A 27,997-nucleotide genomic window follows, 5' to 3' on the forward strand; every position below is an offset into this window, starting at 1 on the left:
CAACAAGAAGGAGAAGAAGACACGCGACAAGTCTAAGGAGGCGGTCTTATGAACAGGTTAGCTTTGCAACATGCGATCACGCTTGGAGGGAAAGGGAAGCCGAAATGAAAAGGTGTAGAACTAGTAAGAGAAGAAAGGTGCAACAGGTGCGCTTTCATCAAACAACACTGGACGAGTCCGCCTTTCTTTTTCATCACGGCAAGCAGACTGACGACGACAACGAATAAACAAAAAATACTTTAAAAAATGTGCAAGTGTGTACAGTATTATTTATGTAAAGAATGTCTATATATGCAATCGTCTCTGACTTGCTATGTGATGCATGTTGTAATAGATTTTCATTGCATTTCCACTGGTCATTCTGTTACAATAGGCCTACTGTAGAAATGTGGCAGAAAAGAGCGCACGTTTCACAAAAGCCCCGATATCTCAGTTTGTTGTTGATTTTGGTGGATACCCGCCTTGGTTCAGCTAAGGATAGCTCGGTAATGGCGGCACCTAGAGACACGCAGTTTTGACCCACAAAGAGTTTAAAGTCTCAGCTTTCAAACGAGCCATAACATGTTTCAGTGGCCCTATCACATAATATGCTGTGACTGTACAAAAAACGTCAAAAAATGGTTTAGAACGCTGGGATTCTACGACATAATTCCGTAAACACCGCCGGTATTCAATGTGTTAAGTGCCTTGAGATGACATTTGTTTTAATTTGGCGCTATATGAATGAATTGAAATGAATTGTATTGAATTGAACCCTGCCTCCACCCCGTCCCTGCACCATTCCACTCACTGTACAGGAGCACAATGTCAAACGGGTACTCCTGGCAGTGAACCCAAGGAAGGCTGCCGGCCCAGACAGAGTTCCTGGTAAGGTGCTCAGAGCGTGTGCCCACCATCTCGCCCTCATCTTCACCAGAATATTCAACCTCTCCCTGGACCAGGCAGTCATCCCGTCCTGCCTAAAATCAGCCACAGTCATCCCAGTGCCGAAGAAGACTCCCACCACCAGCCTAAACGATTACCGTCCCGTGGCCCTCGCTCCGATAATCATGAAGTGCTTTAAGAGACTGGTTCTTCAGCACATCAAGGACTATCTCGCCCCAGACTTCGACCCCCACCAGTTTGCATACCGCACCAACAGATCTCGAGAGGACACCATCGCCGTAGCTCTCCACTCTGTGCTGAGCCACCTGGAGCATCAGCAGAGCTACGTCCAGATGCTCTTTGTGGATTACAGCTCAGCTTTCAATACAATCATTCCAGACATTCTCATCACCAAACTGGACACACTTGGCCTCCGCCCTCTCACATGTGTCTTGATAAAGGACTTTCTCACAGACCAGCCCCAGACTGTGAGACTTGGCCCCCACCTCTCCTCCACTCGCACGCTGAGCACTGGCTCCCCTCAGGGCTGTGTGCTGAGCACCCTCCTGTACTGTCTCTGCACCTACGACTGCAGTCCGGCCCACAAAAACAACAGAATCGTCATGTTTGATGACGACACCACAGTGGTCGGCCTCATCTCAAAGGGAGACGAGGCAGCCTGCAGACAGGAGGTCCTGAAGTTGGCAGCCTGGTGTTCAGAGAATAACCTGGGTCTGAACACCAAGAAAACCAAGGAGCTCATGGTCGACTTCAGGAAGCACAGCACCGAACTAGCCCCACTCTACATCAACAGCGAGTGTGTGGAGAGGGTCCACACCTTCCGGTTTCTTGGTGTCCTCATCTCCACTGACATGTCCTAGACAGACAACATCAAGAAGACTGAGCAGCGGCTACACTTCCTGAGAGTTCTCAGGTAGCCCAATCTGGACTCAAACCTGCTGCTGACCTTCTACCACTCATCCATTGAGAGCCTGCTGACGTACTGTATCACAGTATTGTATGGCAGCTGCACCAAGGCAGACAGGGAGAGACTTCAGAAAGTAGCGAAGACAGCGCAGAGGAGCATTGGCTGCCCTCTCCCCTCCCTGATGGACATTTATATCTCCCGCAGCCTCAGCAGAGCAAAAACCCTCACGAAGGACAGCTCCCACCCTGGCTTTGATCTGTTTGACCTGTTGCCCTAGGGGAGGCGCTACAGGTGCATCAGAACTAAGACAGACTCAAAAACAGCTTTTTCCCGAAAGCCATAACTACTCTGAACTCATACATGCATTTCTCAGCCTAACCCCCCCGGACTTCTTCTACCCACGTACTGTGCAATATTTAAATACTTAATATTTGATATTCAATAACACTTGAAAATACTGTGAACCCATTTACTGTGCAATATTTGTATATAAAAATTTCCGTACAATACTGCAATACAAACTGCATATTTCTCTGCACTAGCAGTTTTATGTTGCACATATCTTTGCACTATGATGTTGATATGTTGATATATATATTTTTTGCCTACATGTTTGCACTGAATGAGGAGTTGCTTTCAATCTCATTGTACTGTGTATAGTGAAAATATAAGGCATTCTATTCTATTCTAAATTCTAAAGGATACATACACACAAAAAATATGGGTAACATGGGATTATCTCTTAGGCTTTTCCCAGAGCTGATGCACGTTTTGACCACTGGTTTATTATTTGACCATTTCTTTTCTTTTCTTTTCTTTTCTAACCTCTGCAGGGTTGTCTGCTCTGAACATAGCTGATCACTTGTAACTTTTTTAATTCAGCAGGTTAATTCTCTTCATGATTGTAGAACTTAGACCACCAAATAAAAATTATTGCCTTTTTCTTTACTTTACTGATGAGTATCTTAGTTTTAAATTTGGTACAACAGTACTTCTTTTTCATTGTTGGTTTCAATATTATCCATGTTTATTTGTGGTACAAATGATGTCTTGATTTGCAAATGTCAAATTAGGGAAGTGTCCCCATCCATCCATGATGAAAAATGGGAGTGGAAATCAGGTTTGTGCACGTGTATATAGTTTCACAGTTTAATAAATCTAGCAAAAACAATGGGTATGCCCATTTTTGCCTTAGTATGTACACAGTCTTAGTTATGAATCTACACTGTTTTATGCATCTGATCCCAAGTCATCAGAGTCTGCTTATTAATAAAACTGCAAAGATAGTGATCTCACCAGTGCTTCTTTTTGATGTCAGTAAAGATCTTCACATGGTCAGCTCCGATTTGCTTGCGATATCTCAGTAAGTCCCCGGCACAGGCATTCAAGAGGCCCTCATCTGCCACGTGAGAAAAGACAAAACCTTCTGCTCTGATGAAGTCCAGACCTGGTGTCAAATAGTTTCATTATAAAGCAATAGATTAGACTAGCCACGAATCAATGTGTTAAGTGGAGGCTCATTCTGGCTAACTTTTGCGTAGAACTTGGGCAGTTCCTCACTGAAGACCAAACATATATCATTGCATGCCAATGGTCAACAAAACTAAATTTAAACTGTGTGACAAGACAGAGAAAAATGCTCGGGTAATTTTTGATTGAAAAATCATTATACATTATAATACATTACTTAGAATCTCCGCTCGTTTAAGCTCATGAAGCTTTGACAGCAGACGTTACCTTACATGCAGACTGACATTAATTTAACTTGTAATTGTACCTGAAGCCAGAGCTACAGCCAGTGCCTGATGGTTAGCAGAAGACAATATCTGCACTCCAAGCGGCAGAGACAAGCAGATGCTTCTCACAGCAGTGCAGACTGCAGTCATGCAGGCACAAACCTCAGGACCCACGCAGAATAAGTAAGGTATATCATGCATGTTTTCAATAATCAAGCCATCCTGAAAGGTATAAGGAAGAAATGGTTACTGAAATGGTTAGGAAGATTTCAAATGTGTATCAAGTTCAAGCAATGTGCAATAACTTACAACCCCTGCATCACGGTAAATTGCTGCTTCACGGCATGCTAATTCAATGATTTGGGACATTTTCAAACAACCTAGAGGGGTACCTGATATTGATAAGAAAGTTAGTGACATAAAACTTGCGATTTTGAGGTTATGATAAAGAGGAGGACTCTGAATAAACTGTTATCCATCAGAATAATCCTGGCCACCCTCTCCATCACGTACTGGACAGACAGTGAAGTTCATTCTCCAAGGAGGCTCATTCAGCCCTGCTCTCAGAAAGACCGTTACCAGAAACCCTTTATACTATATGCTATTGGACTCTACAACAGTTCACCTCTGTCAAACAGACTTAATGACTGAATGAGTAAGAAAATATAAATTCAGTGATCATTATGAGTTGCGAAAAGTAGTGATGGTGTTACACACATATGTGGGTATCATGGCACTAAAATACCATAGCTAAATTTGCATAAAGAGACATTAAAAGGATGAGATAACAGATGAAAATGAATTAATATTGTAAATGACAAGAGTTGGTGACCAATCTGATGTTAGCCTGGCTGACATAATCATCTCACTCATCCCCAAAATTGAGTCCATAAGACCATCGAGGACTGAGCTGGCTGTCTTAACCAGATTATTCAGGTTTTTTTTTCCCTGTCCTACTCAATGCATAAATGACTGCAGCAGACCACAATGTAGAAAAAATGCTACGATAGAGTGAGGAGAAAAGGAGAGAGTGCTGTACACTAAGGAGTCAGTTCCTTGAACCACTGCAAATTTGATGTTAATGTTCAAAGTTTAAAGCACTGCTACACTATTTGAGTACATTGACCTTATTTCACTTTTCACCTCTACAACAGTATGAAGAAATATATAGCCTTCTAGGTTTTACTGAGCAATTCGAAATATAATTGGTTATTTATACACTTATAAATATTTTTAAGTGAACAAAATCTAACAAATTAACATATGATACATTGTTGGATTACACTACAATGAAATACTTCAAATTTGCTTCACACAGACCGATTAAAACGATACATAGGTATAGATATACATGTATATGTCGTAGGCTACTGTACCTGGCAAAGCTTTAACGTGAATCATTCCAATAACGACGGATTTCAGGCGCCCAAAAAGGTCCAAAAACTTCATTGTTGCTTTTTTCTTTTTTGTGGAGCAATGTTGTGAAGACAGAACAAACGTTGTTTTTCGTCGTATCGAGGTCTGTTCCCCAGTTGAGTTAGATCACATTTTAGGCATTAGACGGGGCGGAGTCTGTTGGGTGGGGGGGTCTCGATGAAGAAACAGATTACGTGACTGAGCAAAGTTCAGTTTTGTTAATCAAACAAATTTTGCAATCGTTCACAAAATCTATCTTTACCGTAACAACTCTTCAACTAAAGTGCTCCGATAACTGCATGAAGTTTGCTTATAAAGTACAGAAATAATAGAAGCAGGTAGGACCACCACCCCCCCTTTTTTTTAACGAGGATAAATAAGAGATGACGCCTAGGATGTCAACGAGTTACTGTACTGTCCCTGTCGTAAACAGAACACAAATTGTCATCAAAGTTTAAATAACTTCGCCATGGTGCTGAATATTGTAGTATTCTCTGAGAAACTGCAGCTTTGTTTACATTTGACGGACAAGCCATGCGGTGTCCGAGCACTTCCTTTTCGGAAACACCGCCCCTGCAGCTGTCAACACAACTGTCACGCCTCCCTTTAGCCAGAAAAATCGTATAGTCTATTTTACCTTGTTTTTTTTTTTTATCAAAGCTTATATCGACTGTTGTGTACATATATGTTCTTTAATTAATTCCGACTATCGTGAATAGAGTTAAAATGAGTGTATAAAAATACAATGAGTTTGGAGGGTTAGCGCCAATTTAAATAAACTCCTCCCTGACGTCATTACCGAAACGCATCTGTCTGAACAAGGCTTCAGCTCAGAGGAACTAAAGACCGCCCTGGACAAACATTTATAGGAAACCTCCGTATTTGAACAACAGGCAGCGTAGATTCAGAAAACCATTCACATTTAGTCTTTTAGACTTAGATAAGAGTAAACCTCAAGGGTACAATCTTGCAAGATTTTTGAGGTGAGTGTTGAAGTGTGAGTTGATGTGAAACGAAAGTAATGATTGTAATTAGTCACGATATTCCAATTTCAGCTATAACTTTTACAACTTAGCTAAAATATCTTATTGGAAAACGGCTACTGAAGTTAACGTTTGTGTGGATCCTGTGTTGCTAGTGTTAGCTGCGTGTTTAGTATTGTTATTAAATGGTAAGTTGATTTAACGGCCGTTTTGTTTTGCTGTTCCTTCGGCCATTATTAGCAGCTGTCTAAAGTTAGAGGTTTCCCTAAAGTAACGAGCCTATATAAATGACATAGTATCTAATACTCGGCATGTACTAATTTCTTGAATATTCTTGAAGGGTTTGATGCTCATTTTATACTTAAGACATTGTGTACTGTACCCTTTTACCCGCGCCAGCCCAATTTGGGCTTTGTCAGGTGGGAGTTGAGAGTGGGGGGTTGGGAGTTGGGAGTTTATGAATGTGCGTGTTCTATAATGACTCATACATATCTTAAAACGTTTCTCACATGTAGGTTTGCCCGGAAATTGTAATATATCCCTCAGAGTACAATGCGAGGACAGCGGTGAGTTTTAGATTCAATTCATGACTCTACGACACGTCAAAGTTTGTCACGGCAGAAAGTTGAGTTGATGAAGCCTTAGCCATTCGGCTAAACTGGCCTGTTTTTAGGAGACATTGTTTTGAACGACGCTGAAGTTGGCTTCATTTGTGAAATACAGTGATGGGCATAAAGGGCCATTTTGCTGCATTTTTTGCGTCTCGATCACCCTAGACTAGCTCCTGTAAATTACTTGTCAGACTGCTCAAATCTGGACATAATTATTCTAAAGAGGGTGTACATTCATTAATAACTTATTTGGGATTTGTGAAAATGCAGAAAGGGCCATTTCACTTAATTTTTTGCATTCTGATCACCCTTGATCTCCCTGTATGAAAACTGCAATGGTTATACTTCTCAACTAACAACTTGACTCACATCACCCACTAAAACACAAACCGGCTATCTTCAGAACACTACACTACCGGGCGGACAGTGTACCTACTAAGGCTGAGGGAAAACAAAAGGAACATCAGCACTCCAAGAAAGCTCTTCAAACCTGTGGATACCCAAACTGGGCCTTTGTCAAATCAGCAAAGACAAATGGACCAAACCACACTGTGAGAGAAGCTAAGAAGAACAGGGACAATATTGTAATTCTATATGTGGCAGGAGTCTCAGAGAAACTTAGAAGGGTCTCCTCTAAACATGACATTCCAGTGCACTTCAAAGCCGAGAACACCCTCAGACAGAGATTAGTTCACTCAAACGAAAACTGAGTGTGCGGTGCACCAAGGTGTGTGTGGACCCTATATAGGAGAAACCAAACAACAGCTTCACAAGCACATGGTACAACATAGGAGAGACACCTCTTCAGGTCAAGACTCAGCAGTGCTCCTATATCTCAAGGAAAAGGGCCACTCTTTTTAGGATAGTTATGTACACATTCTGGACAGAGAAGATGGTTTGAGAGAGGAGTCAAGGAAGTCATCTATGTTAAACTGGGAAAAAAAAACATCTTTGAACAGAGGAGGTGGTCTCAGGTATCACCTTCCCAGCACCTACAATGCAGAATCGTTTCTGCTCCCTAAGCAGTTTCACAACCATTCACACCATGGACCCTGTGACTAAAACCTGCACTTTCAGACAGTTCAGAGGTGACAACATCCAACAATTGTAGTTTTCATACAGGACCTACAGGTGATCAGAATGTGAAAAATGCAGTGAAATGGCCCTTTATACCCATTCCTTTAATTCACAAATCGGAAGCCAACGTCAGCATTGTATTTTGACCTTTAGATCATGTTTACCCAAGCTTGTTTAGTATTTTCTATTAAAACTAGAGACTTGTTGATACGTGTTTTGTTTATGCTTATAGGGAAGAGAAAGAACTGAAGTCTGCTCTCTATGTTTCTAAAGAGATTACAGTCCGACCGAGAAAGAGGAAGGCAGATGTTACCAGTGTAAGTAGCCTCAGTGTTACCAAGCAGTCATTCTAAGTTGCAAATAAGTATATTGCAGTGAATACAGACAGTATTATACTGTATATCACTGTGGTTGTTGTATTGCTTTTTAATTTTGCTTAGGATTTTTTTTTAAACTTTTAACAATATAATTCCTCCAGGTACCGACAGACACAAGTGGTTTTCTCAACTGATGCAATTTATTGAATCCATCTTGGTATAGACTCATAAACACACAGTGAAAACTAAAAACACAGACAGGACAACAATTAGCTTGCTTGAAATAAAGACAGTTGGCAAATAAAACTACTTCTACAACATAAAAACAGACAAAATACCTCGTTGGCTGAGTACCACATAAGGAATTAGGCTTTCTTCTTGGTTTGCTTGGTTTGCTTATTTTCTTAAACTTGTGTCCATACTTTTCCTTTCTTTTTCCCTTCTGAGATCGCTTCTTCTGGACTTATCGCTACTCAGCGCAAGGCAAGGCAAGGCAAGGCAAGGCAAGGCAAGGCAAGGCAAGGCAAGGCAAGGCAAGGCAAGGCAAGGCAAGGCAAGGCAAGGCAAGGCAAGGCAAGGCAAGGCAAGGCAAGGCAAGGCAAGGCAAGGCAAGGCAAGGCAAGGCAAGGCAAGGCAAGGCAAGGCAAGGCATCTTTATTTATATAGCGCATTTCATACCACAGGCAACTCGATGTGCTTTACATAAAGACAAGGCATTTAAAAGAACAGCATAAAACAGCATAAAAACAAGCAATTTAAAGAGAAAAAAAATTGAATAAAAATTTAAAACACAGTTAAAGGCAATCAAAGAAGAGGGGAAAAATATAAACTCAACCATAAGCACACCGAAAGAGAAATGTTTTTAACCTGGATTTAAAAGTGCTTACAGTTGGGGCTGATTTCAGTTCTGCTGGTAGTTTGTTCCAGTTGTGTGCAGCATAAGAGCTAAAAGCTGCTTCACCGTGTCCAGTTTGAACTCTGGCCTCCACTATCTGACCTGAGTCAGTAGATCTCAGACCTCTACTGGGTTTATACTCTACCAGCATGTCATTCGTGTATTCTGGACCTAAACCATTCCGTGATTTGTAGACGAGTAGCAGAACTTTAAAATCTATTCTGTATCTGACCGGGAGCCAATGTAAAGACTTAAGAACTGGGGTGATGTGATCTGATCTCTTTGTTCTGGTTAAAACTCGGGCTGCAGCGTTCTGAATGAGCTGCAGCTGTTTGAGACTCTTTTGGGGGAGTCCAGTCAGAAGACTGTTACAGTAGTCAAGTCTCTTGGAGATGAAAGCATGAATCAGCTTCTCCTGATCTGTTTGGGACATGAAACCCTTAATTCTGGATATGTTCTTAAGTTGATAAAAGGCTGATTTGGTGACTGATTTGGTATGATTGTTGAAGGTCAGGTCTGAGTCTATCAGCACGCCAAGGTTCTGGACTTGGTCTTTAGTTTTTAGAGACAGTGACTCAAGATGTTTACTGACAGCAAACCTCTTTTCTTTGTTGCCTAACACAATGACCTCAGTTTTTTGACATCACAGCACCCTCTAGTGGCGCTTCACAAAATTAATATAAAAATACACAAAACATGTAGAAATAGAAATGTGGCAGTTACAAACAAACTAATCTCTTGTGGAAAAAAACAAGTGGAAACAGAATTTCCATTAAAAATGTTTTCCATCTTTGATCCCTAGCTTTTACAAGATCTGGATGAGGAGGTAGCAGAGATGGCAAAGAAGAAGCAACGTGAATGTGAGGTAAGCTTGAAAAAAAACCCAAAACATCTCTCATACAGGTGTTTAACCATTGTTATATAGCGCCATTGGCCCTGAAATGCCACACCATTTTATTGCATGCAATGTGGCTGGCCGATGTCTAACTTTAAGTGTTAATTCTACAGATAGGCAGATGTTTTTGTTGCCATGCACATATTTCTTTAATGCAATCTTAACATTGGATTTTTCTTGTATTCCCTCTGCTTTTTCATTCAAAGATGGGGTTGAGTCCCGATGCTGAATATACCAGTCCACACGGGTGGATTCCCACATCTGATCAGAATGAGTACCACCAAGAATCCCTGATAAATAGAGACTTCCTCAGTTGCAGCTTTTACAACATATTTGTTTCTCCCATTCATTGTGCTCCGCTCCCTATGCTGTGGTGAGTAATTTTGTTACAGTTGATTTCTCTAATGTCCTGTGTGTTGCCATCTGAGGTAAAGTTTTAAAGGCTCATGGCCAGTTCATGATTTGCTTGGCGGGAAAGCCTGTGTGATGTAAATTTCGTTATCTTCACCAGACCTCAAGGGTCCACAGGATCCCTCAGTGATTGACTGCTTGCAGCCCAAAAATTTGAAACCATGCTGACTGAGCACACCATTTGTTAGCGCTGTGAATCTTAACTCTTCATTATTATTTAATCTTTTAATGAATTGACTACTCTAAAGATGCATGTCAATTTCCTTATGATGACCTTTTCAGGAGATGTGACTAGTTTGTAATGAAATACATTCTGCCTTCTTATTTGTTCTTTTTAGATTTTTGATACCGCAACAATGTAATTTTTCTTTGGGATTAATAAGATATTTAGTTCAATCTTAGTTTCTTGGATCTTTAAATTACAAAATGACGCACATTTTGGTTATGAATAAAGGGCGTCAGAGCAGTCTGAATTCACTTTTTATTTATTACTTTAAAAAAAAATCAGACAGGTCTGTTCAATATGAAAGCTGCATCTTTTCAGTGCCAGTTTCTGAGTGACCCACCTAAGTACTTTAGATACAGTATATTGAATACAAAGCACTTGCTTTTGAAGTAAAGAAATATCATATCATGGCTCTTCAATTAGCTTTACTCATTGAATCATTTACCTTTGAGTGCAGGTATAACTGTAGTAATAGTCTGCTTACTCTGTGGCACCAAGAACTTAAAACAGCGAGCGTAACCGCCAGCGTAGCCTTCTCTACAACTTAATATTTCCAATGATACATTTTCACAAGGAAAATTGTCCACGCTAAGTGCATTTTATCTAGTTTGTGCATTCAGGTGTCCAGATTACTTTCAGACTTCTTTTAATTAGCTCCATCTTCCTCTACTGTGTCACCCAAGATATTACACCCATGTATGCATAAATTTAGTCAGTCTTCGATTGCATCCCCATGCAGTGGGGCACTTTGGCACAGCTGACCCAAAAGGTTGTATGTTATGACTGCATGTGCTTCGCAGAGTCCCAATAGGTTTGCCTCTCATGAATTGAAAGGATGAATTTCCTTTAAGCCAGCACAAATAATGAGCATGTTTATTAATGAGTGTTGGGTCACAGATAGATTTTTGTTTCTTTGCTGACTGGAGCAGAGCTTCTTGGCCTCAGTAATTATGATAACCCCCAAAAGATATTCAAACAATTAAGAACTATAAGATAGTTACTAAATTAACCTGTGCAATAAGTTGTCCATTCTTCTTGAGTAAAGGTTGCCTCGGATAAAAGTGTCTGCTAAATCAATGTAATAACATCTTTGCCGCATCATTGCATCTGTAAGGTCCAATTTTTTCCAAAGTTCCAAGGAATGGAGAAACACTAGGCCTCGGCTGGGATCGAACGCGCACTCCTTTTGTTGTAGAAAATAATTTATTGCGTCCAGGATGATAACAAGTGATGAATGAAAGTGTAGTCAAAATAAGTTAACAGTCCAAACTAAACAAAAAGATGATGAAAATGTAACAACATAAAGTAAGTACGGTCGAAAATAGTATGACAGCCCTGCATTTCCCATTCACCAAACCAACCCAAAAACCCGGATATAATGACTTTTGACCCAATGACGTCACCCCAATGGTGATCGTCATACTTAAAGCAGTCAACCTAATAACAAAACTAAATCATAATCCAGGCATAAGCATTCCACATTTTCCATAACAACTAAATATTTCATACCTCATATGTCATACATAACCCAAATGTTACCATAGTAGGCCAAAACATAAAAACCATCAAAATGGCTGTAACATACCGGCCCCTAATTTTGAACAAACAAAATTACCAACTCATTCACGGAGCAGCCATCTACAAAAAGTCAGTGCACATTAACCACACATTGCTCATAATTCACATAGCATCAGCAATAGCATCACTCATAATTCACATAGCATCAGCAATAGCATCACATACCCATCAACCCATTCCCAAAGTCCATTTCAATAGTGCATATCAATGTCCATTTCTTTGTTGTTTTTTTTTGTTGTTTTTTTTTGCGTGCGTGTATGTGTGCGCAAGGGCGCCGACTTATGTTTATGCCGGTGGGTGCTCGTGGTTCCCAACTGGGGGTCGCGACCCACAGAAAGACCCGTTTGCATAAAACCTTGCTTTCCAATAATATAACCGTTTCATGAGTTGGTCACTTTATTTGTATGTGTAATAAATGTATCCTATTTATTTTCCCTGCGGATGTCACATCAATATTTTACAATAAAATAGCCTATATTTGAATTGAAATTAATAATGGAATTAGGCCTACATTAAAGTTGGCAAACGCTTTTCTACAAAGCGACTTAAAAACCGATGACATAATCACAACATGCACTGAATTGAACTGAAAATATATTTATACAAACTGCTGCTGTAGTGTTTTCCCAAAATTCCCCGAATCCTTCCCGAATAGCCTTCAGATCGCCTCTCAGTGTGTCAATCATTTCTCTTGCGCTCTGTGTGTGTAGCTGGCGCTTTTGGAGAGCGGCGTTGACCGCGAGAGAAGAAAGTGAGCATAAGCCGCAAAGAAAAAAAAGTTCCAAACTTCTGCAAGTGCATGAGCAGGCCACTGGCTTTACCCCCTGCATCACCTTTTTCATTTGCGCTCAAGTCCTCTAGAAAGTCCATCAAAGCACTGTAGTTTGCAGCAATGGTTTGTAAAGAGGCCGCCTTCACAGTCCAGCGAGTGGGGCAGAGAGGTCTCAGCGATGGTGCGTCTGTACCCTGAAACTCCTTGAACCAAGCGAGTCGTTTTGGTGAATTTCTGATCAGTGTGATCAACTCGCGGATGAGGGACATGAAGTTTCTACATGCAGGGATGCTTTGGGCGACGTCATGTACCATTAAATTCAGCAAATGTGCGGTGCAATGCACATACTGCGCCCGGGGCTCCTGCTCCAGCACGCGTGCTTGCAAACCAGCTTTAATTTAGTCATATTCGACGCACCGTCATAGCACTGCCCTCTGCATTTGTTAAGTGGCAATGCGAATCTCACCAGTGCGTCTTGAAGTAGCTTGAAAAGCGCGTCTGCTGTGGTGGTCAAAGTCTCATAGGAGGGGTATATATAGCAGTCTGACATAGTAATGTAGTATATCTCCTTCGGCAATTACAATGTTGCCTACGTGTGAAAATATACGATAATGGTTGATTGTGTCACTTCAATGCTCGGATTTTTCCGTGGGTGCCCGGGCTCCGAAGCACCCACGCAGATGGCGCCTATGTGTGTGCGTGTGTGTTTTCAAAGTCCATGAGAAAAAGAAAAAAAAAAAAGGTGTTGAGTGCAAAAGAAAAAGGTCTTCAGACAAAAAAGGTCCAAAAAAAGCAAAAGTTTCTCAAAAAAGAATGTCCATCAATTGTCCGTAAATCATGTTCATTACCTAGGAATTCACATGTTATTTTTTATGCACCAATGCTTTCAGTAAACCATATACTTCAATAACATGTAATAACACTGTAGCAAACCAGTCAAAAGACCTTTAAGTATACTCAGAAAAGGTAAATTCATCCCATTTCAATATTCCATACTTTTCATTAAGTAAATAACCCATTTCCGGGAAAACAAACAAACAAACAAAAAGAGAGAGAGAGAAGCTTCTTGGTTCAATCAGATTCCAGTAAAAGGCACAACTTAGTTATGGGCCTTTCCAATTCATTGCTTTGGGTTCTAACCCGTACTTTGCGCACAAAGCCTTTGGCATCCTTTATTGTTTCAGTGATGCGCCCTAGGGGCCATGTATTTCTTGGGGCACACTCTTCTACCAAGAGAACTAAATCTCCTACAGAGAAGTTTCTACGGGGCCTGTTCCATTTCTGGCGCTTTTGCAAGTGGGGGAGATATTCTTTTATCCATCTCTTCCAAAAGAGGTCACTGAGATACTGAACTTGTTTCCAGCGTCTTTTTCCATAGGAGTCATATTTGCTAAACAAACCAAGAGGGATGATGGGTTTTCCTTTCAAAAGTAAGAGGTGATTGGGTGTGTGCTTCAAGATCATTTGGATCATCGCTAGAGGGTGTAATTGGCCTGTCATTTAACATTGCTTCAACCTCACAGAATACTGTTTGGAGGGTTTCATCATCAGTCATTTGCTGCTTGGTGATGGAACAAAGGATCCTTTTGGCTTGCTGCACCAAACGCTCCCATACTCCGCCGTGGTGTGCTCCATGAGGCGGGTTAAAGCTCCACTGTATTCCTTTGTGTGCGAGTGTGGTAAGGATTTTATCTTGATTCAAGTTTTTTATTGCTTGTCTCAATTCACGCTGCGCACTTATGAAGTTAGTTCCATTGTCAGATCTAATGGCTTTAACCTGCCCCCTCCTACAAATGAGCCTTCTTATGGCATTAATGCAGGAATCAGTATCAAGTGTGTGGGCCACTTCAAGATGAACAGCACAGGATGTTAAACATGTGAAGATCGCTCCATACCTTTTTTACAGTGCTCCTTCCTCTTTTGACCTCAATGGGTCCGAAGTAATCCATGCCTATATGAGTGAATGGAGGAAGGTCCATGACTAGGCGATCGGGTGGTAGGTCGGCCATTTTTTGTTGCCCGGGACTTTGGCGTGAGCGACGGCATGTCACACATTCTCCGATGATCTTCCTTGCCAGTGCATTGGCGTGAGGGATCCAAAACTGCCTGCGCAGAGTGGAGAGTATATGGTTCCTCCCACTGTGCCCCACCCTCTCATGAATGCAGCGAAGAATGAGCTTAGAGATGTAACTGTGCTTAGGCAAGATGGCAGGATGTTTTGCCTCTTCGGGTAGCGCAGACTTACTCAGTCTACCACCAACTCTAAGGATGCCGTCCTCCATCACAGGATCCAGTTTGTACAAAGTGCTTGCTTTTTTGATAGCTTTTCCATCGCTCAAGAGTGACATCTCCTCAGAGAAGTGTTGCCTTTGTACATAAATGACTATGGCTTGCTCAGCCTTTTCAAAGTCATCCACTGTTGGCAGGTAAGTTGTTTTTTCCATTTTCCTTTTGTGACCAGCTAGGTTTGTTTTCATTGGCCTTTTTCTTTTCATCACACCTTTGCCTAAGTGTGTCTTTAATCTTCAAAATCCATGCAACTGCACGTTTTAGGTCAGACCACCTCGAGAAATACGAAAGCAGTTTAGTAGTTGGGCATGATTCCATGGATGAGACTGCTGTGGCGTAAACAGAAGCTTCCTCTACTTCAGGATCGTTCTCTGAGATGGTATTTATGTTTCCAATAATTTCATGCCATTGTGTGGGGGTTCGAAGAAAGTGTTGTCCAGTCAACCACATTTGGCACTGGAGAAAGGCTTTGGCTGACAAGCCACGTGAAGCTGCATCAGCCGGATTCTCCTTTGAAGAGATGTGCCTCCATTGTTCCACTTTTGTCAGAGAGTGAATTTGAGATACGCGATTTGCCACGTATGTCTTGAACCGTTTTGTACTATTGGCGATGTACTGCAAAACAGTCATACTGTCTGTCCAAAGGACTGAATCTGATAGTGACAAGTGCAGCTCAGTTCTCAGCATACGGTCCAGACGTGCAGCCAGGACTGCTGCCGCCAGCTCCATTCTGGGGATAGTTGTGGGCTTCATAGGTGCCACTCTGGCTTTCCCGAAGGAAAAGGACACATGGACGTCACCAGCATCATTTGTGACCTTAAGGTAGGATACGGCGCCATATCCCACCTCACTAGCATCGCAAAAGTGGTGTAGCTGTGCTGATGTAATTTTGCCAAAGCCTAAAGGAATAAAGCTTCTGCCAACACCCAGATTGCCTAAAAGGTGAAGCGCGCTATGCCAACTTTCCCATTCAAGTGCAGTTTCTTTTGGGATTCTCTCATCCCAGCTCAGCTTCAGTTTGCATAAGCTTTGAAGGATCTACTTTGCTACGAGTGTAACGGGAGCTAGGAAGCCGAGGGGGTCATAGATGGAGCAGACAACAGAAAGAAGTCCCCTTCTGGTCAGCTGATGCGATTTGATGGCTATGCTAAATGTAAATTGATCGCTTTCCACGTTCCATTGGGTTCCGAGTGCTCTTTCCATTGGGAGTTGTTCCTTGCTGCTCAGATCCAATGTCTGCACTTCTTTTGCTCGGTCCCTTTCAGGGATTGCAGCCAGAACTTTTCGGTCATTACTAACCCACTTGTTGAGGTGGAAGCCTCCTTTTGCGCATAAGTCACGCAGCTGGTGCAGGAGAGACAGTGCCTGCTCTGTGCCGTTGACTGCTTTGAGGCAGTCGTCCACATAAAAGTTGTGCATTACTGTGCCTGTGACTTCCTCTGCATATTCAAGCCGGTGGTCATTAGCAGTTTTCTGCAGGGCGTATGTTGCACAGCTAGGTGACGACACAGCACCAAAAATATGCACCAACATCCTATGCTCCACAAGATCTTTGGATAAGTCTCCATCAGGCCACCAGAGGAAACGTAGGAAGTTGACATGCTCCTTTGCCACACGCACCTGGTGGAACATTCCCTCAATATCAGTCATGAAGGCTACAGGGCCTAGGCTTCAGCTTCACCTCCCCGCGTAGAAACTCAAACTGGGCTTTCGTGCTCTCTTCCAAACTCTTGGTCCATTTTTCCATCTCAATCATCATCTCCTTTCTTCCTTTTTCTATCTCTTCCTTACATTTCACGATCTCGGTCTTCGTCTCCTCTCTGTATTTCGTAGCTCCAGCGTTGGCTTTTTTAATCTCGGACATCATGTCCTTAGCCCACTGAGGTACGTCGTCGGCCTGTGATGGGCTAACATTGTCCTTGCTAGCAGAGGAGGCCACGTTGCTAACCACCTGCTGCTTCTCTCCACCCGTCCGAGTCGATCTTGAAGTCATTTTCGGTCTTAAAATGCACCGAGAGCGCACTTGTTAGCTCCCGAAACAAAAAGTATTCGGCCACTCCCCCAAACTGATAGAAATATGGCGATATTGATATTTTTGACAACATTTACACGGAGCCTCCGCACGCACGTCTTCACACGGCAAAGCACATCCGGCCGACCCCAACCATTTGATATCATGACGTCAAACTTATAACACAGACTCAAGACTGCTAAGGTAAGAGGCCCAAGAAGTTTGGTGACGTTCGGCCTATAGGTGGCGCTATATGTAGCAAAAATGCATTTTTGCTCATATCTTTGGACCCCTTGGTCCACATTTCACAAATGAAGTATCACTAGAATCCCTGGATATAGACAAGGTCAACACACTTAATGATGTCATTTGTGCCATCTTGGATTGTCCGCCATTTTGAATTTAATCAAAAACCTTCAAAACGCATTTCAGGCCACTAAGATTGTCCAATCTCCACGGGACTTGGCACATAGAATCTTCAGACCAAGCCGCACATAAGTTATTATGTGGATTTTTTTATTTCACTTCTGTGTAACCGCGGCAGCCAATCAAACTCCATGCCGACGAGCAAATGGGACATTTGGCCGTATCTCTGCGATGCATTGATGTATCGATGCCAAACTTGGTGCATGGACTCACGACGCATTCCTGAGCAGCCCAAGCCTTCCCTATTGTGCCATTCTGCTAGGACCCCCACATTGCTGCTTGCAGCTATATTTGGGGGTCCTAGCAGCGAAGCTGCAGGAACCCATTGTGTTAGTAGCTTTTCTTATTGGGGGCCTAGCAGCGAAGCTGCGAAGGCACCCATTGTGTTAGTAGCTTTTCTTCTTATTATTATTATTATTGGGGGTCCTAGCAGCGAAGCTGCAGGAACCCATTGAGTTAGTAGCTTTTCCTATTATTATTATTGGGGGTCCTAGCAGCGAAGCTGCAGGAACCCATTGAGTTAGTAGCTTTTCTTATTGGGGGTCCTAGCAGCGAAGCTGCAGGAACCCATTGAGTTAGTAGCTTTTCCTATTATTATTATTGGGGGTCCTAGCAGCGAAGCTGCAGGAACCCATTGAGTTAGTAGCTTTTCCTATTATTATTGGGGGTCCTAGCAGCGAAGCTGCAGGAACCCATTGTGTTAGTAGCTTTTCCTATTATTGGGGGTCCTAGCAGCGAAGCTGCAGGAACCCATTGAGTTAGTAGCTTTTCTTATTATTATTATTATTATTCATCCGTTTCCGCTGCAATTGAAGTCTATGGCAGCCCCATGAACGCAATGCGAGAAAGTTGTGAAATTTGGCACACGTAATCAGCCAAGTACCAATAAAAAACTCAAGAATTTTCATGGCCCAAGAGTCTACTCACTAGCGCCACCAACACGTCAAAGTTCAAAGTGCATTTAGCCTAATAACTTTTGACTACTTGGTCCAAATTTCACAAACAAGACATCATTGGAATCCTTGGATCATGACGAGTCCAACGCAGCCTATGACGTCAATTTGCGTATACCTAGATTTTCCGCCATTTTGAATTTTATCAAAAAGCTTAAAAAAGCATTTCAGGTCACAGAGATTGTCCAATTTTCACGAAACTTGGCACATAGACTCTTAAGACCAAGCCGCACAAAAGTTATCGTGTGGAATTTTTAATTAGGCTTCCAATTTTCCATAAAAGCCAATCAAACTCGAGGTTGACGCCCCCAAACCGGAAGTGAGGCCATATCTTGGTAACCATTTGATATCATGACGTCAAACTTATGACACAGACTCAAGACTGCTAAGGTAAGAGGCCCAAGAAGTTTGGTGACGTTCGGCCTATAGGTGGCGCTATATGTAGCAAAAATGCATTTTTGCCCATATCTTTGGACCACTTGGTCCAAATGTCACAAATGAGGTACCAATAGAATCCCTGGATGCAGCCGAGGTCAATGCACATTATGACGTCATGAGCGCCATCTTGAATTGTCCGCCATTTTGAATTTGATCAAAAAGCTTAAAAAAGCATTTCAGGTCACAGAGATTGTCCAATTATCACGAAACTTGGCACATAGACTCTTAAGACCAAGCCGCACAAAAGTTATCGTGTGGAATTTTTAATTAGGCTTCAATTTTTCCATAAAAGCCAATCAAACTCGAGGTTGACGCCCCCAAACCGGAAGTTAGGTCATATCTTGGCAACCATTTGATATCATGACGTCAAACTTATGACACAGACTCAAGACTGCTGAGGTAAGAGGCCCAAGAAGTTTGGTGACGTTCGGCCTATAGGTGGCGCTATATGTAGCAAAAATGCATTTTTGCTCATATCTTTGGACCCCTTGGTCCACATTTCACAAATGAGGTACCTGTAGAATCCCTGGATAAGGACGAGGTCAACACACTTAATGACGTCATCTGCGCCATCTTGGATTGTCCGCCATTTTGAATTTAATCAAAAACCTTCAAAACGCATTTCAGGCCACTAAGATTGTCCAATCTCCACGGGACTTGGCACATAGAATCTTCAGACCAAGCCGCACATAAGTTATTATGTGGATTTTTTTATTTAACTTCCGTGTAACCGCGGCAGCCAATCAAACTCCATGCCGACGCGCAAATGGGACATTTGGACGTATCTCTGTGATGCATTGCTGTATCGATGCCAAACTTGGTGCATGGACTCACAAAGCCTTCCTGAGGGGCCAAAGCCTTCCCTATTGTGCCATTCTGCTAGGACCCCCACATCGCTGCTTGCAGCTATATTTATTATTAATCCGTTTCTGCTGCAATTGAAGTCTATGGCAGCCCCATGAACGCTATGGTAAAAAGTTGTGAAATTTGGCACACTTAATCAGCCAAGTGCCAAAAGCAAACTCAAGAATTTTCATGGCCCAAGACCTTACTCTCTAGCGCCACCAACACGTCAAAGTTCAAAGTGCATTCAGCCTAATAACTTTTGAATACTTGGCCCAAATTTCACAAACAAGACATCATTGGAATCCTTGGATCATGACGAGTCCAACGCACCCTATGACGTCAATTTGCGTATACTTAGATTTTCCGCCATTTTGAATTTTATCAAAAAGCTTAAAAAAGCATTTCAGGTCACAGAGATTGTGCAATTATCACGAAACTTGGCATATAGACTCTTAAGACCAAGCCGCACAAAAGTTATCCAAGGGAATTTTTAATTAGGCTTCCATTTTTCCATAAAAGCCAATCAAACTCGAGGTTGACGCCCCCAAACCGGAAGTGAGGTCATATCTTGGCAACCATTTGATATCATGACGTCAAACTTATAACACAGACTCAAGACTGCTAACGTAAGAGGCCCAAGAAGTTTGGTGACGTTCGGCCTATAGATGGCGCTATATGTAGCCAAAATGCATTTTTGCCCATATCTTTGGACCCCTTGGTCTAAATTTCATAAATGAGGTACAAATGGAATCCCTGGATAAGGTCGAGGTCAACACACTCAATGACGTTATTTGCGCCATCTTGGATTGTCCGCCATTTTGAATTTAATTAAAAACCTTCAAAACGCATTTCTGGCAACTAAGATTGTCCAATCTCCACGAAACTTGGCACATAGAATCTTCAGACCAAGCCGCACATAAGTTATTAGGTGGATTTTTTTATTTAACTTCCGTGTAACCGCGGCAGCCAATCAAACTCCATGCCGACGCGCAAATGGGACATTTGGCTGTATCTCTGCGATGCATTGATGTATCGATGCCAAACTTGGTGCATGGACTCACGACGCCTTCCTGAGTGGCCCAAGCCTTCCCTATTGGGCCATTCTGCTAGGACCCCCACATCGCTGCTTGCAGCTATATTTGGGGGTCCTAGCAGCGAAGCTGCAGGAACCCATTGAGTTAGTAGCTTTTCCTATTATTATTATTATTATTCTTCAATTTCTGCTGCAATTGAAGTCTATGGCAGCCCCATGAACGCTATGGTAAAAAGTTGTGAAATTTGGCACACTTAATTAGCCAAGTGCCAAAGCCAAAGTCAAGAATTTTCATGCCCCAAGAGCTTACTCTCTAGCGCCACCAACACGTCAAAGTTCAAAGTCTATTAAGCCTAATAACTTTGGACTCCATGGTCCAAATTTCACAAATAAGGCATCCTTGGAATCCTTGGATCATGACGAGTCCAACGCACCCTATGACGTCAATTTGCGTATACCTAGATTTTCCGCCATTTTGAATTTTATCAAAAAGCTTGAAAAAGCATTTCAGGTCACAGAGATTGTCCAATTTTCACGAAACTTGGCACATAGACTCTTAAGACCAAGCCGCACAAAAGTTATCGTGTGGAATTTTTAATTAGGCTTCCATTTTTCCATAAAAGCCAATCAAACTCGAGGTTGACGCCCCCAAACCGGAAGTGAGGTCATATCTTGGCAACCATTTGATATCATGACGTCAAACTTATGACACAGACTCAAGACTGCTAAGGTAAGATGCCCAAGAAGTTTGGTGACGTTCGGCCTATAGGTGGCGCTATATGTAGCAAAAATGCATTTTTGCCCATATCTTTGGACCACTTGGTCCAAATGTCACAAATGAGGTATCAGTAGAATCCCTGGATGAAGCCAAGGTCAAGGCACATCATGACGTCATGAGCGCCATCTTGAATTGTCCGCCATTTTGAATTTAATCAAAAACCTCCAAAAAGCATTTCAGGCCACTGAGATTGTCCAATCTCAACGGAACTTGGCAAATAGGATCTTCAGACGAAGCCGCACATAAGTTGTCATGTGGATTTTTTTTATTTCACTTCCATGTAACCGCGGCAGCCAATCAAACTCCATGCCGACGCGCAAATGGGACATTTGGCCGTATCTCTGCGATGCATTGATGTATCGATGCCAAACTTGGTGCATGGACTCACGACGCCTTCCTGAGCAGCCCAAGCCTTCCCTATTGTGCCATTCTGCTAGGACCCCCACATCGCTGCTTGCAGCTATATTTGGGGGTCCTAGCAGCGAAGCTGCTGGAACCCATTGTGTTAGTAGCTTTTCTTATTATTATTGATCCGTTTCTGCTGCAATTGAAGTCTATGGCAGCCCCATGAACGCTATGCGAGAAAGTTGTGAAATTTGGCACACGTAATCAGCCAAGTGCCAAAGCCAAAGTCAAGAATATTCATGCCCCAAGAGCTTACTCTCTAGCGCCACCAACACGTCAAAGTTCAAAGTGCATTAAGCCTAATAACTTTGGACTACTTGGTCCAAATTTCACAAATGAGGCATCGTTGGAATCCTTGGATCATGACGAGTCCAACGCACCCTATGACGTCAATTTGCGTATACTTAGATTTTCCGCCATTTTGAATTTTATCAAAAAGCTTAAAAAAGCATTTCAGGTCACAGAGATTGTCCAATTATCACGAAACTTGGCACATAGACTCTTAAGACCAAGCCGCACAAAAGTTATCGTGTGAAATTTTTAATTAGGCTTCCATTTTTCCATAAAAGCCAATCAAACTCGAGGTTGACGCCCCCAAACCGGAAGTGAGGTCATATCTTGGCAACCATTTGATATCATGACGTCAAACTAATAACACACACTCAAGACTGCTAAAGTAAGAGGCCCAAGAAGTTTGGTGACGTTTGGCCTATAGGTGGCGCTATATGTAGCAAAAATGCATTTTTGCTCATATCTTTGGACCCCTTGGTCCACATTTCACAAATGAGGTACCAGTGGAATCCCTGGATCAGGACGAGGTCAACACACTTAATGACGTCATCTGCGCCATCTTGGATTGTCCGCCATTTTGAATTTAATCAAAAACCTTCAAAAAGCATTTCAGGCCACTGAGATTGTCCAATCTCGACGGAACTTGGCAAATAGAATCTTCAGACCAAGCCGCACATAAGTTATCATGTGGATTTTTTTATTTCACTTCCGTTTAACCGCGACAGCCAATCAAACTCTACGCCGATGCGTAAACGGGACATTTGGCCGTATCTCTGCGATGCATTGATGTATCGATGCCAAACTTGTTGCATGGACTCAAGACGCCTTCCTGAGCAGCCCAAGCCTTGCCTATTGTGCCATACTGCTAGGACCCCCACATCGCTGCTTGCAGCTATATTTATTCTTCTACTTTCCGCTGCAATTGAAGTCTATGGCAGCCCCATGAACGCTATGGTAAAAAGTTGTGAAATTTGGCACACGTAATCAGCCAAGTGCCAAAGCCAAAGTCAAGAATTTTCATGCCCCAAGAGCTTACTCTCTAGCGCCACCAACACGTCAAAGTTCAAAGTACATTAAGCCTAATAACTTTGGACTCCATGGTCCAAATCTCACAAATGAGGCATCGTTGGAATCCTTGGATCATGACGAGTCCAACGCACCCTATGACGTCAATTTGCGTATACCTAGATTTTCCGCCATTTTGAAATTTATCAAAAAGCTTAAAAAAGCATTTCAGGTCACAGAGATTGTCCAATTATCACGAAATTTGGCACATAGACTCTTCAGACCAAGCCGCACAAAAGTTATCCAAGGGAATTTTTAATTAGTCTTTCATTTATCCATAAAAGCCAATCAAACTCGAGGTTGACGCCCCCAAACCGGAAGTGAGGTCATATCTTGGCAACCATTTGATATCATGACGTCAAACTTATAACACAGACTCAAGACTGCTAAGGTAAGTGGCCCAAGAAGTTTGGTGACGTTCGGCCTATAGGTGGCGCTATATGTAGCAAAAATGCATTTTTGCTCATATCATTGGACCCCTTGGTCCACATTTCACAAATGAGGTACCAGTAGAATCCCTGGATAAGGACGAGGTCAACCCACTCAATGACGTAATTTGCGCCATCTTGGATTGTCCGCCATTTTGAATTTAATCAAAAACCTTCAAAACGCATTTCAGGCCACTAAGATTGTCCAATCTCCACGAGACTTGGCACATAAAATCTTCAGACCAAGCCGCACATAAGTTATTATGTGGATTTTTTTATTTCACTTCCGTGTAACCGCGGCAGCCAATCAAACTCCATGCCGACGCGCAAATGGGACATTTGGCCGTATCTCTGCGATGCATTGATGTATCGATGCCAAACTTGGTGCATGGACTCACGACGCCTTCCTGAGCAGCCCAAGCCTTCCCTATTGTGCCATTCTGCTAGGACCCCCACATTGCTGCTTGCAGCTATACTTATTATTATTATTCTTCAATTTCTGCTGCAATGTAAGTCTATAGCAGCCCCATGAACGCTATGGTAAAAAGTTGTGAAATTTGGCACACGTAATTAGCCAAGTGCCAATCACAAACTCAAGAATTTTCATGGCCCAAGAGTCTACTCTCTAGCGCCACCAACACGTCAAAGTTCAAAGTACATTAAGCCTAATAACTTTGGACTACTTGGTCCAAATTTCACAAACAAGACATCATTGGAATCCTTGGATCATGACGAGTCCAACGCACCCTATGACGTCAATTTGCGTATACCTAGATTTTCCGCCATTTTGAATTTGATCAAAAAGCTTAAAAAAGCATTTCAGGTCACACAGATTGTCCAATTTTCACGAAACTTGGCACATAGACTCTTAAGACCAAGCCGCACAAAAGTTATCGTGTGGAATTTTTAATTAGGCTTCCAATTTTCCATAAAAGCCAATCAAACTTGAGGTTGACGCCCCCAAACCGGAAGTGAGGTCATATCTTGGCAACCATTTGATATCATGACGTCAAACTTATGACACAGACTCAACACTGCTAAGGTAAGAGGCCCAAGAAGTTTGGTGACGTTCGGCCCATAGGTGGCGCTATATGTAGCAAAAATGTATTTTTGCCCATATCTTTGGACCACTTGGTCCAAATGTCATAAATGAGGTACCAATGGAATCCCTGGATGCAGCCGAGGTCAATGCACATCATGACGTCATATGCGCCATCTTGAATTGTCCGCCATTTTGAATTTAATCAAAAACCTTCAAAACGCATTTCAGGCCACTAAGATTGTCCAATCTCCACGAGACTTGGCACATAGAATCTTCAGACCAAGCCGCACATAAGTTATTATGTGGATATTTTTATTTAACTTCCGTGTAACCGCGGCAGTCAATCAAACTCCATGCCGACGCGCAAATGGGACATTTGGCCGTATCTCTGCGATGCATTGATGTATCGATGCCAAACTTGGTGCATGGACTCACGACGCCTTCCTGAGCAGCCCAAGCCTTGCTTATTGTGCCATTCTGCTAGGACCCCCACATCGCTGCTTGCAGCTATATTTGGGGGTCCTAGCAGCGAAGCTGCAGGAACCCATTGTGTTAGTAGCTTTTCTTATTATTGGGGGTCCTAGCAGCGAAGCTGCAGGAACCCATTGTGTTAGTAGCTTTTCTTATTATTATTGGGGGTCCTAGCAGCGAAGCTGCAGGAACCCATTGAGTTAGTAGCTTTTCCTATTATTATTATTCTTCAATTTCTGCTGCAATGTAAGTCTATGGCAGCCCCATGAACGCTATGGTAAAAAGTTGTGAAATTTGGCACACGTAATTAGCCAAGTGCCAATCACAAACTCAAGAATTTTCATGGCCCAAGAGTCTACTCTCTAGCGCCACCAACACGTCAAAGTTCAAAGTGCATTCAGCCTAATAACTTTTGACTACTTGGTCCAAATTTCACAAACAAGACATCATTGGAATCCTTGGATCATGACGAGTCCAACGCACCCTATGACGTCAATTTGCGTATACCTAGATTTTCCGCCATTTTGAATTTTATCAAAAAACTTAAAAAAGCATTTCAGGTCACAGAGATTGTCCAATTTTCACGAAACTTGGCACATAGACTCTTAAGACCAAGCCGCACAAAAGTTATCCAAGGGAATTTTTAATTAGGCTTCCATTTTTCCACAAAAGCCAATCAAACTCGAGGTTGACGCCCCCAAACCGGAAGTGAGGTCATATCTTGGCAACCATTTGATATCTTGACGTCAAACTTATAACACAAACTCAAGACTGCTAAGGTAAGAGGCCCAAGAAGTTTGGTGACGTTCGGCCTATAGGTGGCGCTATAAGTAGCAAAAATGCATTTTTGCTCATATCTTTGGACCCCTTGGTCCAAATTTCATAAATGAGGTATCAATAGAATCCCTGGATAAGGTCGAGGTCAACACACTCAATGAAGTTATTTGCGCCATCTTGGATTGTCCGCCATTTTGAATTTAATCAAAAACCTTCAAAACGCATTTCAGGCAACTAAGATTGTCCAATCTCCACGAAACTTGGCACATAGAATCTTCAGACCAAGCCGCACATAAGTTATTACATGGATTTTTTTATTTCACTTCCGTGTAACCACGGCAGCCAATCAAACTCCATGCCGACGCGCAAATGGGACATTTGGCCGTATCTCTGTGATGCATTGATGTATTGATGCCAAACTTGGTGCATGGACTCACGACGCCTTCCTGAGAGGCCCAAGCCTTCCCTATTGGGCCATTCTGCTAGGACCCCCACATCGCTGCTTGCAGCTATATTTATTATTGGGGGTCCTAGCAGCGAAGCTGCAGGAACCCATTGTGTTACTAGCTTTTCTTATTATTCCTCTACTTTCCGCTGCAATTGAAGTCTATGGCAGCCCCATGAACGCTATGGTAAAAAGTTGTGAAATTTGGCACACGTAATCAGCCAAGTGCCAAAGCCAACATCAAGAAATTTCATGCCCCAAGAGCTTACTCTCTAGCGCCACCAACACGCCAAAGTTCAAAGTGCATTCAGTCTAATAACTTTTGAATACTCGGTCCAAATTTCACAAATGAGGCATCGTTGGAATCCTTGGATCATGACGAGTCCAACGCACCCTATGACGTCAATTTGCGTATGCCTAGATTTTCCGCCATTTTGAATTTTATCAAAAAGCTTAAAAAAGCATTTCAGGTCACAGAGATTGTCCAATTATCACGAAACTTGGCACATAGACTCTTAAGACCAAGCCCCACAAAAGTTATCGTGTGGAATTTTTAACTAGGCTTCCATTTTTCCATAAAAGCCAATCAAACTCGAGGTTAACGCCCCCAAACCGGAAGTGAGGTCATATCTTGGCAACCATTTGATATCATGACGTCAAACTTATAACACAAACTCAAGACTGCTAAGGTAAGAGGCCCAAGAAGTTTGGTGACGTTCAGCCTATAGGTGGCGCTATAAGTAGCAAAAATGCATTTTTGCTCATATCTTTGGGACCCCTTGGTCCAAATTTCATAAATGAGGTATCAATAGAATCCCTGGATAAAGACGAGGTCAACACACTTAATGACGTCATTTACGCCATCTTGGATTGTCCGCCATTTTGAATTTAATCAAAAACCTTCAAAACGCATTTCAGGCAACTAAGATTGTCCAATCTCCACGAAACTTGGCACATAGAATCTTCAGACCAAGCCGCACATAAGTTATTACATGGATTTTTTTATTTCACTTCCGTGTAACCGCGGCAGCCAATCAAACTCCATGCCGACGCGCAAATGGGACATTTGGCCGTATCTCTGCGATGCATTGATGTATCGATGCCAAACTTGGTGCATGGACTCACGACGCCTTCCTGAGTGGCCCAAGCCTTCCCTATTGGGCCATTCTGCTAGGACCCCCACATCGCTGCTTGCAGCTATATTTATTATTATTCTTCTACTTTCTGCTGCAATTGAAGTCTATGGCAGCCCCATGAACGCTATGGTAAAAAGTTGTGAAATTTGGCACACGTAATCAGCCAAGTGCTAAAGCCAATGTCAAGAATTTTCATGCCCCAAAAGCTTACTCTCTAGCGCCACCAACACGCCAAAGTTCAAAGTGCATTCAGCCTAATAACTTTTGAATACTTGGCCCAAATTTCATAAACAAGACATCATTGGAATCCTTGGATTATGACGAGTCCAACGCACCCTATGACGTCAATTTGCGTATGCCTAGATTTTCCGCCATTTTGAATTTTATCAAAAAGCTTAAAAAAGCATTTCAGGTCACACAGATTGTCAAATCTTCACGAAACTTGGCACATAGA

The 27,997-nt window shown here is 42.4% G+C and overlaps 2 protein-coding genes across 5 annotated transcripts in view; one reads left to right on the plus strand and one right to left on the minus strand.

Annotated features, from left to right (window-relative positions):
- The window catches only part of LOC142382482 (uncharacterized protein F13E9.13, mitochondrial), a 33,351-nt gene extending 27,874 nt beyond the window's left edge, over nucleotides 1-5,477 (minus strand). For 2 of the 3 annotated variants that reach the window (XM_075468535.1, XM_075468441.1), the window contains exons 1-4: nucleotides 4,905-5,477; nucleotides 3,838-3,920; nucleotides 3,570-3,750; nucleotides 3,089-3,239 (exon numbers count right to left, since the gene is read on the minus strand). In XM_075468535.1, the coding sequence (XP_075324650.1) occupies nucleotides 3,089-3,239; nucleotides 3,570-3,750; nucleotides 3,838-3,920; nucleotides 4,905-4,977 (488 nt within the window). In that variant the 5' untranslated portion in view covers nucleotides 4,978-5,477. The remainder of the gene's footprint in view (nucleotides 1-3,088; nucleotides 3,240-3,569; nucleotides 3,751-3,837; nucleotides 3,921-4,904) is intronic. The other variant, XM_075468611.1, reaches the window with a different exon arrangement.
- Nucleotides 5,478-5,780: 303 nt separating this feature from the next.
- Nucleotides 5,781-27,997, plus strand: part of ccne1 (cyclin E1) — a 53,088-nt gene continuing 30,871 nt past the window's right edge. The window contains exons 1-5 of one of the 2 annotated variants that reach the window (XM_075468214.1): nucleotides 5,781-5,927; nucleotides 6,443-6,493; nucleotides 7,848-7,932; nucleotides 9,630-9,692; nucleotides 9,929-10,095. In XM_075468214.1, coding sequence (XP_075324329.1) covers nucleotides 6,480-6,493; nucleotides 7,848-7,932; nucleotides 9,630-9,692; nucleotides 9,929-10,095 — 329 coding nt within the window. In that variant the 5' untranslated portion in view covers nucleotides 5,781-5,927; nucleotides 6,443-6,479. The remainder of the gene's footprint in view (nucleotides 5,928-6,442; nucleotides 6,494-7,847; nucleotides 7,933-9,629; nucleotides 9,693-9,928; nucleotides 10,096-27,997) is intronic. The other variant, XM_075468303.1, reaches the window with a different exon arrangement.

The sequence above is a fragment of the Odontesthes bonariensis genome, chromosome 1 (assembly GCF_027942865.1).
Source record: "Odontesthes bonariensis isolate fOdoBon6 chromosome 1, fOdoBon6.hap1, whole genome shotgun sequence".
In the NCBI taxonomy this organism is placed as follows: Eukaryota; Metazoa; Chordata; class Actinopteri; order Atheriniformes; family Atherinopsidae; genus Odontesthes; species Odontesthes bonariensis.